This window comes from Physella acuta, unplaced genomic scaffold, assembly GCF_028476545.2.
Source record: "Physella acuta isolate Inbredline_101_S28 unplaced genomic scaffold, ASM2847654v3 ptg002339l, whole genome shotgun sequence".
Taxonomy (NCBI): domain Eukaryota; kingdom Metazoa; phylum Mollusca; class Gastropoda; family Physidae; genus Physella; species Physella acuta.
Window position 1 is genome coordinate 105,170 of NW_026733833.1, and position 18,816 is coordinate 123,985.

Sequence of the window (18,816 nt, forward strand, 5' to 3'; positions counted from 1 at the left end):
TTAGTGATCGCTCCAGCGCTTGACGGGCGTTCCAAAACACGTGGAATTTTGGTTTTTAATAGGGCTTGTAAGCAAAGTTTTCTCTGACTTTGAATTAGAAATCTGTTCTGGTGTATAGAGTTTTGTAATGACGGGATGTTGATTGGGAACAGTGTTTCTTCCAGACTTTTTTCTCTGTGGTGGGGGGGGGGGGGGGGCGGACTTGAAATCTTCCGGGGGGGGGGGGGAGTGGGCGGTAGGCTTTCTTCGGGTGGTGGGGGGGGGAGTGGGCGGTAGACTTTCTTCGGGGGGTGGGGGGGGGTCGGGGGAACATTGTTCAATGTATATATTTTCTATATAAATTCCATTTCGTTCAGTGGGGAGGTAGACTTTTTTCTGGGGGGGGGGGGCGGAGCCACCCCGAAGAGATGCCTGAAAGAAACTCTGATTGGGAGTATCGTTTGTAGAGCTTGGTGAAGTTAGTTGAGGTGGTGTCGTAGTTCTGTGTCGTTGTCCCCCCCCCCCCCCCCCCCCCCCCCCCCCCCCCCCCGAAAATTTCAAGTGCACCCCCCCCCCCCCGGAGAAAAAAGTCTGGAAGAAACACTGTGTTTAGGTATCGAAGTTTGATGTGTTTTGAATGTAGTAGAGTATATCAAGTAGTCGAGTTTATCGTAAGTTAGATTATTTCAATTCAGGACGGTGCACACTACAAAGAAAGGTAGGCGTTCTCCAGTTGAAAAATCTTTAGTTTTTTTAGGAATATATATTACCACTCTTAAAGTATTAAGCTATAATATAAAATATGATGGAATTTATAACTAACTGTAACCTTTATTTTCAAGTTATAATTTTTTTATATTTCATCAATAATTCTAGCAATGTTTATAACTGTTACCCGTGTTTGATCTTTTAAAACAGTGGTTCCCAACCTTTTTCGAGTGGCGACCCACTTTTATAAAAAGTAAGTGACCCGCGACCCCCATAGAATTAAAAAGCCGAAATTAGTATGGAAATTAATAAGAACTAAAATAAGATTTTCTAGTAGACTTTCAATATGAACTACACTTGATAACTATTTTAATAGCATGAGTAAAATAAATTGCATACTATTCACTAAACCTTCGTGGTTAAGTTTATAATTAAAACAATTTTTTGTTAACGCCAACCCATGTCATTATAATTATCTTAATTTTGTTTTTAATCGAAGAATAGTGTTGAAAATATATTCTCGAAAAAACAATCAATTTTACGTTTGGGTATGAATGGTGAATACTACACCAAAATTGTGTCTGCAGGTTTTTATCTTACTCGGAATCATTCTGCAAATCAAAGAATTCATCTTGTAATTCATCGGGAATGCTGGTAACATCAAGGGAAGAAGAGAATGGGTAATGCGTAAATGCAGATTCTTCTTTTTTTAGCTCAGAGAAATAGCGATGCAGTTCGTTTTCAAGAGATTCAAGATGCCCAGAAATTGCTTCTTTCAAAATTTTAATTATCTCACAATCAGATTCATCTACCACACCGCAGAGTTTCTCAAATTTACAATATTTCCAAGATTTATTTTCTTAACAGTTTTTGCAGCTTTGATAAAAATGTCCCGAGATTATCATGGAAAGTTATAATATTCGTTCATTTTGCCTGAAGCTTCAGGTTAAGTTTATCTTGATGTTCGAACACATCTGCTAGGTATGATACTCTCTCCAACCACTCTATGTCGTTTTAAGTATACCAAAAACTCTTGTTTCCTTTGCACTTCCAAGAACAATTTGATTTCAGATTTCAATTCAAAAACACAATTTACAACATTTCGTTTGACAGCCAGCGTACTGTAGCGTAGAAGAGCAGAACCTCGTGATCTATATTAATGTTTTTGCTCAGTTCTTTGAAGGCTCCAGATTTTATATAATTTACGACTTATACTAGCAATGGACTCTTGATGTCGATTGGTTAGAGCAGTGGTTAGGGAGCTAAATCTTTTCTGTTTTCTGAAAGCCCAATTTTGAGCTAAACATAGATGGTGCACCATCCGTACAAACCCACAGAGCCGTTCTAACCCATTTTAATCATCCAGTTTCAAAAAATGTATTTATTTTCTCCATGCTATCTTCACAAAATAGCAACTCTTCTTTGCTATCATCTGAATGAATATAGACACAGACCAGCAACTGCGAAGACGAGCTCACGTCTGTTGATTTATCGACTTAAAAAAGCACACAATGGTGAAAGCTTAATTTCGATAAAAATGTGTTATTTAACATTTAAGTACATGCAGCGTTTGATGAGATTTTCTCCTAATTTTTTTTTTTTTCTTTTTTTCTTGGTATTTTCTATCGCGACTTTATTTGATGCTTGCACTAATGCTGGTGAAAACTTCCTGTTGGATCAAAGTCTCTGGCGTTTGCAACTAGCTTCTTACCGACGAAAGAACTCCATATATTTTTTGGTGTGTTCCGAATGACTCGTCTCAAATGGCGTTTTAGTTTTGAAGATTTCATAGATTCGCGACTGAGAACAACTTTGTACAGTGCACTTTGTTTCTTCTCTATTACATTTCCAGTGATGTTAATGAAGCCGAATTTCAAAAATTCTTCTAAATATTTATGTTTTGTTTCAAATTACTAAGGTTTAGTATACCAGTTGGCGACCCCCTTTAAAGACCTTCGCGACCCCTATGGGGGTCGCGACCCCCAGGTTGGGAACCCGTGTTTTAAAAGACGTCCCTTATTAGGGGATCCAAAATTGCATTGAGTTGTTAAATTTATGTGATAACAATTTTCGTGTATGTCATTCGAAATTGAATAGTAATACGTTATAATAAAGCTACCATTTTTAGACTTAAAAAAAAAAACCAACAGTTAAGTATTCAAAAGGTAAAATGTATTGTTTTCACAAGATAACATTTCTAATATAAAAGGTTTGTTATAATTATAATATAATGAAATTTATATCTTTTTATTGTGTTTTTCAAACATGTCTTAATTACACTTGGTTAATTTAGCTATTCTTGTGAAAGTTATTTCCCTTGAATAAAATTTAGTTATTTGGATTTTCCAATGGGAGATAATTCGTTGCTTAACTTTACATTCATTTCAAATTCCTGCACCTTAGGTTGGCCGCTTACATATACATACAACTTTAAGTTATTATTTGCTATGTTAAAAATTATATAGAGCTTAAGTTCTAAACAAAATAGTTTAAAAGTTTTTTTTTTAGCATTATCAAGTTGAAAAATATATACTTCAGTAGCCGTTAAAGATTGCAATACTTAATGTTAGTCAAAGGCGTAGCGAGGGGGAGCGGGGTGGGGTTGGAAAAATAAATTGAAAGCTTGAGCGGGGTGCAAATCGAAAGTTTGAGGGGGGTGCAAATCGAAAGTTTGTCCCCGGGAAGGGTCGCTACGCCTCTGGTGTTAGTAGACATACAGTCTTAGACGTAAATTAAACATCTAATTAATTGTCTTTTCATATTTTTCACCCTCTCCTAAAGGATTCATATATAACAATTTTAGGTTGGAATCTGTAAAATTTATAACCTTTTTATTTTTCAAAAACAAAAAATAAAATCGTTACATAATCACACAACAGGGGCGTAGCGAGGGGGGGCGGGGGGTGCGGACCGCACCGGGTGACACCATTTAGGGGGGTGACACCAAGGCAAAAAATAGCAAAATATATAGAGAAAAACTTGAGGGGGGGGGTGCAAATCGAAAGTTTGAGGGGGGGGGGTGCAAATCGAAAGTTTGAGGGGGGGGGGGGTGCAAATTGAAAACTTGAAAGTTTGTCCCCGGGAAGAGTCGCTACGCCTCAGGGGGGTGACACCATTAAGTGCCGCACCGGGTGATACCCGACCTCGCTACGCCACTGTCACACAATATAGGGGTCGTCCATAAATGGAGTCACACTCTTAGGTGGGGGGGGGTCCGTAATTTTGTGACGGTGTGTGATGAAGGGGATTGGGGGGGGGGGTTATATGGTGTGACGTCACATTTTTTTCATTATAAAAAAGCGATGTTAGAAAACGAGTTTTAGCCGTTATTTCGCGTTTTAGAAACCGGTATTAATAAATTAAAATAGGAATTGCTAAAAATAATCTATGTTGAGAGAGTTCAGACAAGATTTTGAAAAATATCGTTATTTTAAGAAAAATTCAACAGCATTTTTGAGGGGGGGGGGGGGGGGGGGTTGTAGGCTGAGGTGTGATGTCATCGTAGGGGGGGGGGGGAGTTGTTTTTTGTGACGACGTGTGACGGAGGGGAGAGGGGGGGGGGTGAAAAATCGTTTAAAAAAGCGTTACGTCATTTATGGATGACCCCATAGACATTTTACAATTATAACTAAAGGCAGAAGCTTAAAACATGTAAGTTCCGTTTTGGAACTCACCTTGGGAGGACTGCAGAGAGCCCAACACTTCAAGAATTTTTAAAGTGTTTTTTTCCAGACTTTTTTCTCCCGGGAGTGGTGGGGAGAGCACTTAAAATTTTCTAAGGGGGGGGGGGGGGCTATGTCGTAAAGTACAAAGACTTAGACTCGTGGACTTAGCAACAATTTCAATAATATGTGATTACGCTTGCAAACTGGAATTGAAGTAATTAGTAGAAGCTTTTGCAATTGATAATATATTAATATGTCACTTTTAATTAATCGTTTTCTTATACATATGTTTTAGTAATTAATTTGTTTGAAAAGGGGCGTTTTAATACGTTTTGCCTAAATAACCTGGCGCCGGCACTGTTTACAGGTGTAATTAAATTTTCTCCAATAGTGTAACGACTAACGTCACCTATACACAGTCCCTTAGGGTTAGGGCCATGGTTACGATTAAGCTAGCGATACCACTTGAAATATAGGCCAAGTTTTGATGCGACTTCTCGACATTTAAAAAGGTAAGGTTACCCCTTTTGACTTACCTACATACCATTCACATGCTTGGATAGATTAATAGCCTACTAGCCTACCTGTTTCTAAAAATAGAACCGGATTTCTCCATTTTAATGTACACATTAAAAAATACTATACGATGCTTATTATACTGTGCTATATAATCCTGCGCACCACACTGAAATAGTCGCGTTCATACACTTTTGCACGGAAATAGGAGGAGTGCATTTGTTAAACTTTATGGGAGAAGTACATAGACAACTACATAGAGAACTACATAGATAACTACATAGATAACTACATAGATAACTACATAGATAACTACATAGATAACTACATAGATAACTACATAGATAACTACATAGATAACTACATAGATAACTACATAGATAACTACATAGATAACTACATAGATAACTACATAGATAACTACACAGATCTAATACCAATGAAATCTCTTTTGGTTCTTCTGTGTTTGGGTAAGATATGGTGGTTCAAGTTAAACACTGGAAGCGTACAATCTATTATCTACGAGATGATATATAATATATAATAATACGAGCCGACCAGCGGCGTATCATACGCCGCTATTTAGTTGTTTTATTTTCTACTCAGTAATTCATAATTTGTGAATTCGACAGTACCAATGCTGCCACTTAATATATTTGCTTTAAAACACTATCAGTAGCTCGTTAAGGACGATACCCACCCCCTTTCCCCAACCCCTACCCCACCCCCGTGAAAACAGCCTCCTCTTAGTTACCTCCCCTAAGTTTAAGATCGTTTCAAACTAAATTATCTGACCCTAGTAACCGTCACTAAACCCGGCTCTACGACTGTCAACATTTAGCGTGAACCAAAGCTCACCAGACCATGTAGGGGTGGGGTGGTAGGGAGCGCGCTTACAGCTTGTTTTTTAGCGTCTCCCGGAAGAGAATTATATATATATAGATAATAATATACTGTAAATTATTATCTACGAGAGAAAGAGAGGAGAGAAGAGAGAATGTTGGTGAGAGAGAGAAGAGAAAAGAGGGGAAGAATGTTTCTTTCTTTTTTGTCCGGGTGGGGGGGGGGGGGGATGGGGTATTGGCAGGCACTTGAAATTTCAGTAGGATGGGGGGGGGGGGGTGGAGTCGGACAATGTTTAAAGTATTTTTTTCTCTATAAAAATTCAATTTCTTTTTTTTTGAGGGGGGGGGGGGGGGGAGTAGGGAGTAGGGATAGATGGGTTTGTGCTCTCAACGGGATTGGTGTGTGTGTGGGGGGTGCTATAACCAGAGCCGGATTTAAGTATAAGCTTAAAAAGCTCTTACATGGCAATTTCTTGCACTCCCTCTATGTTTAATTTAAAAAAAAAAACGTTATGTGCATTTTGTTGCCAATTATTTTTTTTTGAGTCATTTATTCATAATTTTCTTTCTTATTTTAAAATTTATTTTTAAATCGTGATGGAGGTCAAATTCTTTCCACTTCAGTTTTCACACATTTTTTTGTCGGCATAATTATAATATTTATAAAAAAATATCAAATATTTAGCACGACATATAATATCTGGACTTAGAGTGGGCCACATATAAAAAAAATAGCTTAGAGCCTTATCCAGTCTAAGACCACAAGCGCTCCCAGCTCCGAACTTGTTGGCGTAGCTAGCAAATGTATGCTCAGAATTAATTATTATTTTTAAAAAAAAACGTCATCTTTTCAAAATAAATTAACACTAATCATCATTGCGGTTTGTATGTTCTATTTTACTGACCCTCTGTTGTTTGGTATCCATAGCAACAGATGTTGCGGTCACCCTCGCGGTCGCAAACTATACGGAGGAGGAAAATTTTGTTTTTGGTAAGTGAAGATGTGTGGTGGGTTGGGGAGGGGTGTGTGTAGGAAGTATAAAGAGTATGAAGTAAGTATTTTTTTTTTTATGTTTGTTGAGGGCAGAGGTTCATAATATAAATATACGCTTCGGGTCTGTTTATATTCTTACCTTTTTCCAAAGGCTATCCCTAGAAAAAACGCCAAGGCTATCCCTAGAAAAAACGCAAAGGCTATCCCTAGAAAAAACGCCAAGGCTATCCCTAGAAAAAACGCAAAGGCTATCCCTAGAAAAAACGCAAAGGCTATCCCTAGAAAAAACGCCAAGGCTATCCCTAGAAAAAACGCAAAGGCTATCCCTAGAAAAAACGCAAAGGCTATCCCTAGAAAAAACGCCAAGGCTATCCCTAGAAAAAACGCCAAGGCTATCCCTAGAAAAAACGCCAAGGCTATCCCTAGAAAAAACGCAAAGGCTATCCCTAGAAAAAACGCAAAGGCTATCCCTAGAAAAAACGCCAAGGCTATCCCTAGAAAAAACGCAAAGGCTATCTCTTCATATGCCGAGGTCACTGAAACAGATGAACTCTACTTCATCTGCTCCATGTGTCTCGGGCATGAGCTTGAAAAGATAATAATGATGAACAACCCCAGCAATTAGGTTAGCCACTTTTGGACCGCCATACCTTTTCAAATATTTTTTCTTGATTAATGATTTAAAAAAAAAAATTACGTTTTTTACGACAGCTGAAATTATTTTCAGTGGGTTTTGGAATATTCTCTTTTTTTTTTTTAAATAACAAAAGCAGTTCTTATAACTATTACATTATTTAAAATAATTTTTTTTTAATAACTAGAAATCAACGAGACGGCTGTCGCCAATGAAAACAACAAGAAAGGTAAATGCAACATAAACAGTTTTTTTCTCTTGTGCTGCCGTATGTCACTAAAGTTTATGGAGCTCATAACAATAAATAACGGATAAAACCATTTTAATTTTAATATTATCGGTTAGATTTTATTATGTTTTCTTTTTAGTTTAGATGTGGATTTGGTTTGTTTCTAAAAAAAACTTCGTGCCATCAGGTCCAACTTTATTTTTTAAGTACCTGGTTGCAGTATTTTACACAGATTTTTTTTCTCGAGGGGGGGGGGGGGAGATACTGATAAATGTATACATTTTCTGTATAAATTATATTTCGTTCGTCGTGGTAGACGTGCTTTGGGGAGAGGGTGGGTTGGAGGAATGGCAAAGAGATCTGAAAGTAACACAGCCTGGTGAAGATGTGAGTTTAGATCGCTAGGATATCCTACAGTGTTATTTTGATAATGACGTCTTACTTTGTTTTGTATTGAAAACGTGTTACCATTGTTGTTGATCGCCATAATATCCTACTACATTTTGTTTTGAGGATGTCCTACTACATTTTGTATTGTCAGAGTGTCCTACTACATTTTGTATTGAGGATGTCCTACTACATTTTGTATTGAGGATGTCCTACTACATTTTGTATTGCCAGCATGTCCTACTACATTTTGTATTGACGATGTCCTACTACATTTTGTATTGCCAGATGTCCTACTACATTTTGTATTGAGGATGTTCTACTTCATTTTGTATTGAGGATGTCCTACTACATTTTGTATTGCGAGGATGTCTTACTACATTTTGTATTGAAAATGTCCTACTACCTTTTGTATTGAGGATGTCCTACTACATTTTGTATTGAGGATGTCCTACTACATTTTGTATTGAGGATGTCCTACTACATTTTGTATTGCCAGATGTTCTACTATATTTTGTATTGAGGATGTCCTACTACATTTTGTATTGCCAGATGTCCTACCACATTTTGTATTGAGGATGTCCTACTACATTTTGTATTGAGGATGTCCTACTACATTTTGTATTGAGGATGTCCTACTACATTTTGTATTGCCAGCATGTCCTACTACATTTTGTATTGACGATGTCCTACTACATTTTGTATTGCCAGATGTCCTACTACATTTTGTATTGAGGATGTTCTACTTCATTTTGTATTGAGGATGTCCTACTACATTTTGTATTGAGGATGTCCTACTACATTCTGTATTGAGGATGTCCTACTACATTCTGTATTGAGGATGTCCTACTACATTTTGTATTGTCAGAGTGTCCTACTACATTCTGTATCGAGGATGTCCTACTACATTCTGTATTGAGGATGTCCTACTACATTTTGTATTGATGATGTCCTACTACCTTTTGTATCGAGGATGTCCTACTACATTCTGTATTGAGGATGTCCTACTACATTTTGTATTGAGGATGTCCTACTACATTTTGTATTGAGGATGTCCTACTACATTTTATATTGCCAGGATGTCCTACTATATTTTGTATTGCCAGCATGTCCTACTACATTTCTATATTTCCAGGATGTCCTACTGTATTCTATATTTCCAGGATGTCCTGCGGGCTACTACGGCCGATACTGTAAGCAGGTGTGTCGCTGCCTTGAAAACGGCTGCAGCTACGAGGGGGCGTGTCTGTTCGGCGGTGGCTGTGTGCCGGGCTGGTTCGGAGAGAATTGTTTGTTTAGTAAGTTTGTAGCGTGTTTGTAGGTTTGTAGGCTGTTTGTTTAGTAAGTTTGTAGCGTGTTTGTTTAGTAAGTTTGTAGGTTGTTTGTAGGTTTGTAGGCTGTTTGTTTAGTAAGTTGGTAGCGTGTTTGTAGGTTTGTAGGCTGTTTGCTTAGTAAGTTTGTAGCGTGTTTGTAGGTTTGTAGGCTGTTAGTTTAGTAAGTTTGTAGCGTGTTTGTAGGTATGTAGGGTGTTTGTTTAGTAAGTTTGTAGGTTGTTTGTTTAGTAAGTTTGTAGGTTGTTTGTAGGTTTGTAGGCTAAGCGTTTAGTATGTTTGTAGAGTGTTTGTTTAGTAAGTTTGTAGGTTGTTTGTTTAGTAAGTTTGTAGGGTGTTTGTAGGTTTGTATGCTGTTTGTTTAGTAAGTTTGTAGGGTGTTTGTAGGTTTGTAAGGTGTTTGTTTAGTAAGTTTGTAGGTTGTTTGTTTAGTAAGTTTGTAGGTTGTTTGTAGGTTTGTAGGCTGTGTGTTTAGTATGTTTGTAGAGTGTTTGTTTAGTAAGTTTGTAGGTTGTTTGTTTAGTAAGTTTGTAGGGTGTTTGTAGGTTTGTATGCTGTTTGTTTAGTAAGTTTGTAGGTTGTTTGTAGGTTTGTATGCTGTTTTTTTAGTAAGTTTGTAGGTTGTTTGTAGGTTTGTATGCTGTTTGTTTAGTAAGTTTGTAGGTTATTTGTAGGTTTGTATGCTGTTTGTTTAGTAAGTTTGTAGGTTGTTTGTAGGTTTGTATGCTGTTTATTTAGTAAGTTTGTAGGTTGTTTGTAGGTTTGTATGCTGTTTGTTTAGTAAGTTTGTAGGTTGTTTGTAGGTTGTTTGTAGGCTTGTATGCTGTTTGTTTAGTTTGTTTGTAGGTTGTTTGTTTAGTAATTTTGTAGGTTGTTTGTTTTGTAAGTTTGTAGGTTGTTTGTTTAGTAGGTTTGTAGGGTGTTTGTTTAATAAGTTTGTAGGTTCTTTGTTAAGTAAGTTTGTAGGTTGTTAGTTTAGTAAGTTTGTAGGGTGTTTGTTTAATAAGTTTGTAGGTTCTTTGTTAAGTAAGTTTGTAGGTTGTTAGTTTAGTAAGTTTGTAACTGTTTGTTTAGTAAGTTTGTAGGTTGTTAGTTTAGTAGGTTTGTATGTTGTTTGTTTAGTAGGTTTGTAGGGGGTTTGTTTAGTAGGTTTGTAGGTTGTTTGTTTTGTAAGTTTGTAGGTTGTTTGTTTAGTAGGTTTGTAGGGTGTTTGTTTAATAAGTTTTTAGGTTCTTTGTTAAGTAAGTTGGTAGGTTGTTAGTTTTGTAAGTTTGTAGGCTGTTTGTTTAGTAAGTTTGTAGGTTGTTAGTTTAGTAGGTTTGTAGGTAGTTTGTTTAGTAGGTTTGTAGGGTGCTTGTTTAGTAGGTTTGTAGGTTGTTTGTTTAGCAGGTTTGTAGGTAGTTTGTTTAGTAAGTTTTTTAGGTTGTTTGTGTAGAAAGTTTATAGGCTGTTTCTTATGTAAGTTTGTATGTAGTTTGTTTCGTAGGTTTGTAAGATAATTTGTGTAGAACGTTTGTAGGCTGTTACTCTAGTATGTTTATAGACTGTTTATTTGGTAAGTTTGTAGGCTGTTTGTTTAGTAAGTTTATATGCTGTTTTCTGTGCCTTTGAATTCTGTTTGTATAGTAATTTCGAAGGCTGTTTGTGTATTAAGTTTGTATGCTGTTTGTTTGGTGAAATTTTTTTTCTGCTAAGTTAGAATACAAAGTGTTAGTTAGTTCGGGTAAAATTGTTTATTTAGTAGGTTTGCAATCTGTGATTAGCCTAGAAAAGTTGACTTTAAAGAGAACATCTACATTTAAACCGGACTTGTGTCTTCTAACCAGGGGCGTAGAGAGGGGGGGGGGGGGGCGGGGGGTGCGGACCGCACCGGGTGACACCATTTAGGGGGGTGACACCAAGGTAAAAAATAGCAAAATATATAGAGAAAAACTCGAGGGGGGGGGGGGGTGCAAATCGAAAGTTTGAGGGGGGTGCAAGTCGAAAATTTTGAAAGTTTGTCCCCGGGAAGGGTCTCTATGCCTCTGGGGGGGTGACACCATTAAGTGCCGCACCAGGTGACACCCGACCTCGCTACGCCACTGCTTCTAACCATAATTGTGAATTACTAATCTTCAGTGGTGTAGCGAGGTTGGGTGTCACCCGGGCGGTACTTAATGGTGTCACCCTCCAGAGGCGTAGCGACCCTTCCCGGGGACAAACTTTCAATTTTCGATTTGCACCCTCCCCTTAAAACTTTCGATTTGCACCCCCCCCCCCCCTCTCAAACTTTCGATTTGAACCTCTTGAAAGACTATTTAACACTCGAATTAATTAATCATTTAATTAAGTGGAATTATCATTTTTCTCTATATATTTTGCAATTTTTTGCCTTTGTGTCACCCCCCTAAATGGTGTCACTCGGTGCGGTCCCCACCCCCATCCCTCGCTACGCCTCTGCTTATCATAAAATCCTTGCCTGAAAAGCTGAGTAAATTAGTAAAGTCACTACTATGAATTACTTATATTTTTGTTAACCCCACCCCAGGAGACGTGGTGCCTGAGGCAGTGGAGGTAAAGCCCGAGAGTCTGGCGTCAGGAGCGTCGCCATCTTGTAGGAAGACGTCACACGTTCATGTCGTGCTCAAGGAGGAGGTTTTCTTTACCTTTCTGTGGCTGAAGTTCAAAGGTCGGCCTCTTAGTTGGTATAGACTTACACACAGACACGCGAGCACATACACACACACACACACACTTACACACACAGACACACACACATATATATGTATATATATATATATATATATATATATATATATATATATATATATATATAAGGGTGGTCCTTGTTTTGGAAATTTTGTTTTTTAAAGGCGTAGTCTCCTATAAAAAAAAATAATTCAGTTAAATAGTTTTCAGATCGGATTATATTTGTTACCTAAGCGAGAAGACTCATATTTTTCTTTAAAATCAGCATGAATTCGGATACATTTTGCTTCCTTGTTATTTTATTGTCATATCGTGTGGGGAAATCATTGCTTGTCAAATACTACATTGCTACAGAGGTGTAGCAACAAATTGAAGACCTTGCCAAATTTTCAAATAAGAATCAGACATCTGAATACAAGCAACTCTTCTTGTGTTAAAACTGAAACAAATTGAGAGTTGAAACAATGCAAGGGAAATAACTCTATAAATTATATATAACAAGAGATTACATGAGTACATTCCCCTGATATCAAACTTTTCTAATTTTCGATTAAATTAAAAAAAAAAAAAACACCAGAAAACAAAAACAAACAAACCCATCAATTGAAGTTTAAAATCTTAGGCGACACTGCGCTAATTAGCTAAGCTAATTCTTTAACCTAAGCTGTTACATATTACCCGAATGTTTGCTATTACTTAATTAAGCTAATATTATCTGCTCATTAAGCTCAACCGTAACAAATAATCTTACATATTCTCAGGCTACTACTCCGGCCAGCTGAGCTTGGAGTTAAGCAACAAGACCCACCCAAAGATCCCGTGCCTCCTGCCCGTCCCCACCCTGGTCAGGTCCACCACCCACAGGGTCAGGTGTGACAACAAGATGCACGTCACACGCATTGACGTCACGCTGGACAACGGGACGTCCGTGTGTGGGGTGCACGTCAACGGGGGTAGGTGACGTCATGGTGGATGTATGTGTTTTGTGTTTTTGTCTAGATTGCCATGACTTGTAGAACATAGGGCCTCAACCATAACCTTCCATTTATGCCCGGTTCCCCGATCTTTCTTCTTTTTGGCACTTAATTTTTTTTAAGTATACGTTTCAACTGGTTATGCCTGCTTTTCTTTTTGGATTTGCTTCCATAGCCTTTGTCCAACCATGAACAAACTGCAAGGCAGCAGTTGTTTGATTTTGGATTTGTGGCTGTCCCCAGCTAACGAGCCTCATCTGCCCGAGGGTTCGAGACTTTTTGGTTTAGCAACCATGAGCTTTACCGACTCGACCACGCCGACCCCGTATATTAATTTTGCAATCTCCCTGCTGTCATAACTTCAGACTCCACCTCCAGGTCTGTCTTGGGCGCCCTCTCTTCCGTGTTCCCCGGGGGTTCGACTACAGAGCCTGGCGTGTCACATAAGCCTTTCGCAATGTTTTTATGAATCTGGTCAGAAAAAAAACAAAGTAGGGAATGAAGGTATATTAACGGATTGTGTTACAGGCTCCATCAATATAAATTTCTTATGCCCTTATGTTATGATAGCGCATCCATGGCCACACCAGGAGAAATCGAAAGAAAAAAAAAATGATAATTTTTACAGAAAAAATCAAATTAAAATTTTTCCACCCCCCTCCCCCTGAAGGTGTGGCAAGGCGGTTGGCATAGGCTTAGCGAGGAGAGGTCGGGTAGAGCGCCAATCGGTAGAAAGTTTGTTCAAATCTGCTTTACTGATATTTCCACAGTCGAGTTTGAGAAAATATATAGCTTTACTTGTTTGGGCGGACTTTTAAAAACTTGTTTCTACATCAAAGACTGAACACCATAATAAAAAGGGAAAGGGACCGGTAAACAGCGTCTCAATCTCAACTGCAAGAGGGTGGCGATTATATATAGGCCTATATAAAAGCGGGGGGGGGGGGGGTAATTTTATAGTTCGTCCCGGGCGCCGGAATAAGGCACTACGCCTATGGCGGTAGAGCGTAACAGTCAAGTTTCCTTTTCGAAAATGATGGTCCATGCGGCAAGTGAAGTAGAGTTTACTTGTTTCTGTTTCGTCGGCATATGAAGAGATTGTATGGCCAGCACTATGCCCAGGCGCCTTTGTTTCTCTAACGTGAGTTGGGAACCCATCAGAGTTGGGTGGGCTCGGGGACATGATACGGACTCAAACCAGGGATTCGAACTCGTTTCCTTCCGGATTATCAGCCGTGATTTCTATCATCTGACCACGGCGTTCATTCGAACGTCAACATAAAATCTCTCTATTTATTTTTAAATTCCCAGGTAGAAACCTAGCGTTGGGTGGGCGTGTCCACATCAAGGTCAACACCACGGGGGAGGCTAAGAGCAACCTTGACCTCAAACAGGACGTGACGAACCAGGTCAAGCAGAACAGTTGTATTGACGTCACGAGTGACGGGGGCGTGATCACGGGGGTCGTCAGTTTTGAGTATCCGGTGACCATTCATCAAATCATCTTACATTTTACAGGTAGGTTATTTGATTTGCCGTTAACCACTAGATCATATTACATTTTACAGGTAAGTACGGTAAGTTAAGCTGGGTTATTTGATTAACCGGTAACAGCTAGATCATTTTAAAATTAATATTATAGAAGTTGCAAATCCTAAGAACTTACTAATATAATTTTTTGAGTTTAAGGCTACATATCTATTTATTTTCATCAAGCCTAAGTTATAACCCGATGTTTCACTTTCGTAGGACTAACGTTGATTGGCTGTAAATGAACTCCGTGATCGATATTCTGAGAACACCCACTTAAAAAAAAAAAAACAACAAAAAAAAAAAAAACAACTCATAGTCAAAACTGTGCAATACAATTTTTAGGTTTAGCCAGTTTTTTTTTACAGTTTATATGATAAATGCCTATAATTAAATTGATTTTAGTTTTTTTTAAAGAATTGCTTAGTTATCGAAAATGCTAAAAACATCAATTACATCGTATCTTCATTAAAGTCTCATAAAAAAATCATTCAGATTTTTATTACCATATTTATTTTACTAACATCGTAGGCCTACACGGATTTTAAAAAATATATTTAATGGGCCTTTTGATTTATTCCGAGACTATTTAGGGTTGAATCCATTCAATTTTTTAACTAGATTTCACCTTTCGATTCTTGAAAACAGATTTTGATTATAAAAACAAAACAGATATTTTCTTTCCATTATGATATTGAAATGTGATGAATTTTTAAATTTTTAGTTTCAATTTTAAAAATTACAGTGTTTTAGAAAGGTAATGGTGCAGTATTTAAGCTCAAGTTAAACCATTATTCAAACAAATAAACATATTTTTGTTGTCGAAAAGGTTCTACTGCTGCAGTGGGGCGAGAGTTTTCAATACAGTGCTATAACTTCTCTGAGCATGTTGTTTTTAAATACGAGTCACAGCCAGTCACGGAGAAGTCACAACCAGTCACGGAGGGGTCACGAACTATCACGGAGGGGTCACAAACTGTCACGGAGGGGTCACGAACTATCACGGAAGACTCTCATCGTGTCAAGGTCACTGGTGCCGTTTGGATTGCCAGAGTTGAGGTGACGATGGCGGGGAGGTTCACGTTGTGTGATCTGGAGACCTACGGGGGTAAGGCTCGGTCGTATGTTCAATGTTCATGTTCAATGTTCATATTATATTCAGCTTAGGTAGTTCATTTCCAAGTGTTAACTTGGTCACAGCTCATCTTACCATGTTTATTGTTCATATTATATTCAAATTACGCAGTTTAGTTTCTGAATCTGACCTTATTCACTATATGTTGCAAATACCTTACAAGGAAATGCTCAGTCTTATCTTGTTCAATGATATTATATTCAGCTTAGGTAGTTCATTTACTGAGTCTTACCTTGGTCGCTGTTCATATAATATCCAACGTTCGTAGTTTAGTTTCAGAGTCGGACCTTGTTTATTGTTCATATTATATTCAAATTACGTAGTTTAGTTTATGAGTGTATCTTAATTATTGTTCATAATATTTTTAACTTAAGTAGTTTAGTTTTTGAGTCTGACCTTGTTCACTATATGCGAACCGCGAAATAGCGAGGGATGACTGTGATAGACTTGAAAAGTCTATGTAATCGTACTAAATTTTAAAATCTTTAAGAAAATATGGCAAGTGGTAAAATTATTGTTACATTTTAAAAATTAAAGCCATTTGGAAGCCATCGATTACACTTTTTACTTACTTATTATATTCAAAATATATGACAAAATTAATAGCCGGGGATCGGAAGAAATGGAAGGAAATGGTGGAGGCCCTATGTTCCATAAGGAGCAAAGAGGACTAAGTCAAGTCAATTTTGATTGAAAAATATTTTTCTGGCTACATCCATTTTGACCAGGTTTTCAATCCTGTTATCACACTTTTATATTCTATTTCATGTTACAAAAACTTTACGCGGGAAACATATTGATTGTGTTCCCCATTCCAGAATGTTCCAGGCCATTCTACAGCCTCTACTGTGACGAGACGTGCAGCATGACGTGCAGACGGAGCGAGTGCAACTTTGACGGGACGTGCGTCATGTGTCCTAAAAATAGATACGGCACCCACTGCCTGCACAGTGAGTGGGGGTGTGGTTCAGGTTGTCATGGCAACAAAATGAAAATAGAAATGGATCTATCCAGAAAATGGGAATTATGTATACAAATAAAAAAAAATATATGTATAAATAATATATTGTATTTTTATATTATACAGATAATGTAATATTTATAATATTTGTGCTCCAATGTGTGTGAGTATATGTTACATTGTCACAATTTCTTCCAGGCATATTATCGGGGGTTGGTGGGGGGGGGGGGGGGTGGGCTCCCTTCTTAAGAACGTCTCTTTCCCTCCTACCCCACATGAAATAGAAATTATATAGAAAAAAGTTTTACCAGTGTGGTCCCCCCCCCCCCCCCCCTAAATATTTTATTTTCAAAAGCCCCGCATCGGAGAAAAAAGTGCGGGTGCGTGTATGTCTGCGTCTAAGCTTACGTCTACTGGCATATGTGAATTTTTATGTGTATGCGTTTGCGTATGTAGTTGACTTATTTTGTCAATTTTGTTTTTAAAATCGAGCATTTATAATCAACAAAAAATGACTGCATGCTTATTGTAGCATAATAAAGCATATTTACACGAAATATGACAAAGTTAAAGTGAATTAATATAATACATTTTTATTTGCGCATTTTTCTGTACACGCATTTTTCCAATCGCGCATTTTTCTTATTACGCATTTCTCTAAGATCCCTATATAATATTAGATCATGTTCTATTTTTTTGTTCTTTGACCCTCAAACAGCGCTGACCCCTCTGGTGTTTCGTAACCAGAGACCTGAGATGACCAAACCACCCCCTCCCCGGCTGACGCGCGTCAGCATCTGGTTTTGGCGTCTGCTGCCGTCTGTCATTCTGCTGGTGCTGATTGTGTTCTTTCGTCACGTGTTCAGGTTCATGGAGTCGAGTTGTGTACCTGAGTTTAGGGTGAGTACAAGGGTAGGTGTGTCTAAGTTAAGTGCGAGCTATAGGACAGGTGTAATGAGTTAAGTGTGAACTATAGGACAGGTGTAATGAGTTAAGTGTGAACTATAGGACAAGTGTAATGAGTTAAGTGTGAACTACAGGACAGGCGTAATGAGTTCAGGGTGATAGGACAGGTGTAATGAGTTCAGGGAGATAGGACAGGTGTAATGAGTTATGGGTGATAGGACAGGTGTAATGAGTTAAGGATGATAGGACAGGTGTAATGAGTTCAGGGAGATAGGACAGGTGTAATGAGTTAAGGATGATAGGACAGGTGTAATGCATTAAGGGTGATATGACAGGTGTAATGAGTTAAGGATGATAGGACAGGTGTAATGAGTTAAGGATGAGTGATAGGGTAGGTGTAATGAGTTAAGGATGAGTGATATTGTAGGTATAATTAGTTAAGGGTGAGTAATAGGGTAGGTGTATTGAGTTCAGGGTGATAGGGTAGGTGTAATGAGTTCAGGGTAATAGGGTAGGTGTAATGAGTTAAGGGTGAGACATAGGGTAGGTGTGACGAATTAAAGGTGAGCTGTAGGACAGGAGTAATGAGTTAAGACGGAGTGATAGGGCAAGCGGGTTCTTGTCATACGTCACCTGTTAAGTTGAGCTATGTATCTAAGTTGAGAATCGGTACATAGGCAAAGAGTATCAAGCTTTCCGCCAAAGCTGTCCATGATTTATCGAAGTTTTTTTACAGCCACGTAAGTTCGCGAAAGCTTTATAAACACACGAACAATTTTCAAAAATTATCATTGTCATGACCGCTTAGTTTTGGTAGGGAAGTAAAGCACGTTTTTAAATGCTATTTTAATTCCGAAATAATACCTTAATGATATATATATATATATATATATATATATATATATATATATATATATATATATATATATATATATATATAAACAGTTTTCATAATAAACTATTGCCTACAAATTATGTTTACAATGGTAGCGTTTTTTTTTACTTAAACCAGTTTGACTAATTAAGCTTTAACAAAAACAAAGCATTGCTACTAGTAACAAAGAAAAGCACATTTCTCATTTATGATTATAATATTTATTTTAAGAAACCTCAAGGAAAACAAGAGAAGACAACTAAAGCAACAACAAAGAAAATGAGATTGAAAAAATCTGTCAAGGCAAAACTGACCAGCGGTCGAATACAATACAGGAAACTTGAGTAAATTACTTCTCTTTATTATTGTTACATTGCAGTTACAAAAAAAAAATTATAATAAGAGCAGTGAAAAACACACTCATTTGTATTATAGTACGCTTTAATAGTCATTGTTCGTA

The 18,816-nt window shown here is 37.7% G+C and overlaps 1 protein-coding gene across 1 annotated transcript; it reads left to right on the top strand.

The window, feature by feature from the left end:
* The first annotated feature begins 7,917 nt into the window (after positions 1–7,917).
* LOC131932992 (uncharacterized) lies at positions 7,918–14,725 on the top strand. Its single transcript, XM_059289866.1, has 6 exons — positions 7,918–7,936; positions 9,121–9,255; positions 11,816–11,956; positions 12,738–12,929; positions 14,262–14,468; positions 14,700–14,725. The coding sequence occupies exons 1-6, from the start codon at positions 7,918–7,920 to the stop codon at positions 14,723–14,725; spliced, it is 720 nt and encodes a 239-aa protein (XP_059145849.1).
* Positions 14,726–18,816: the final 4,091 nt, after the last annotated feature.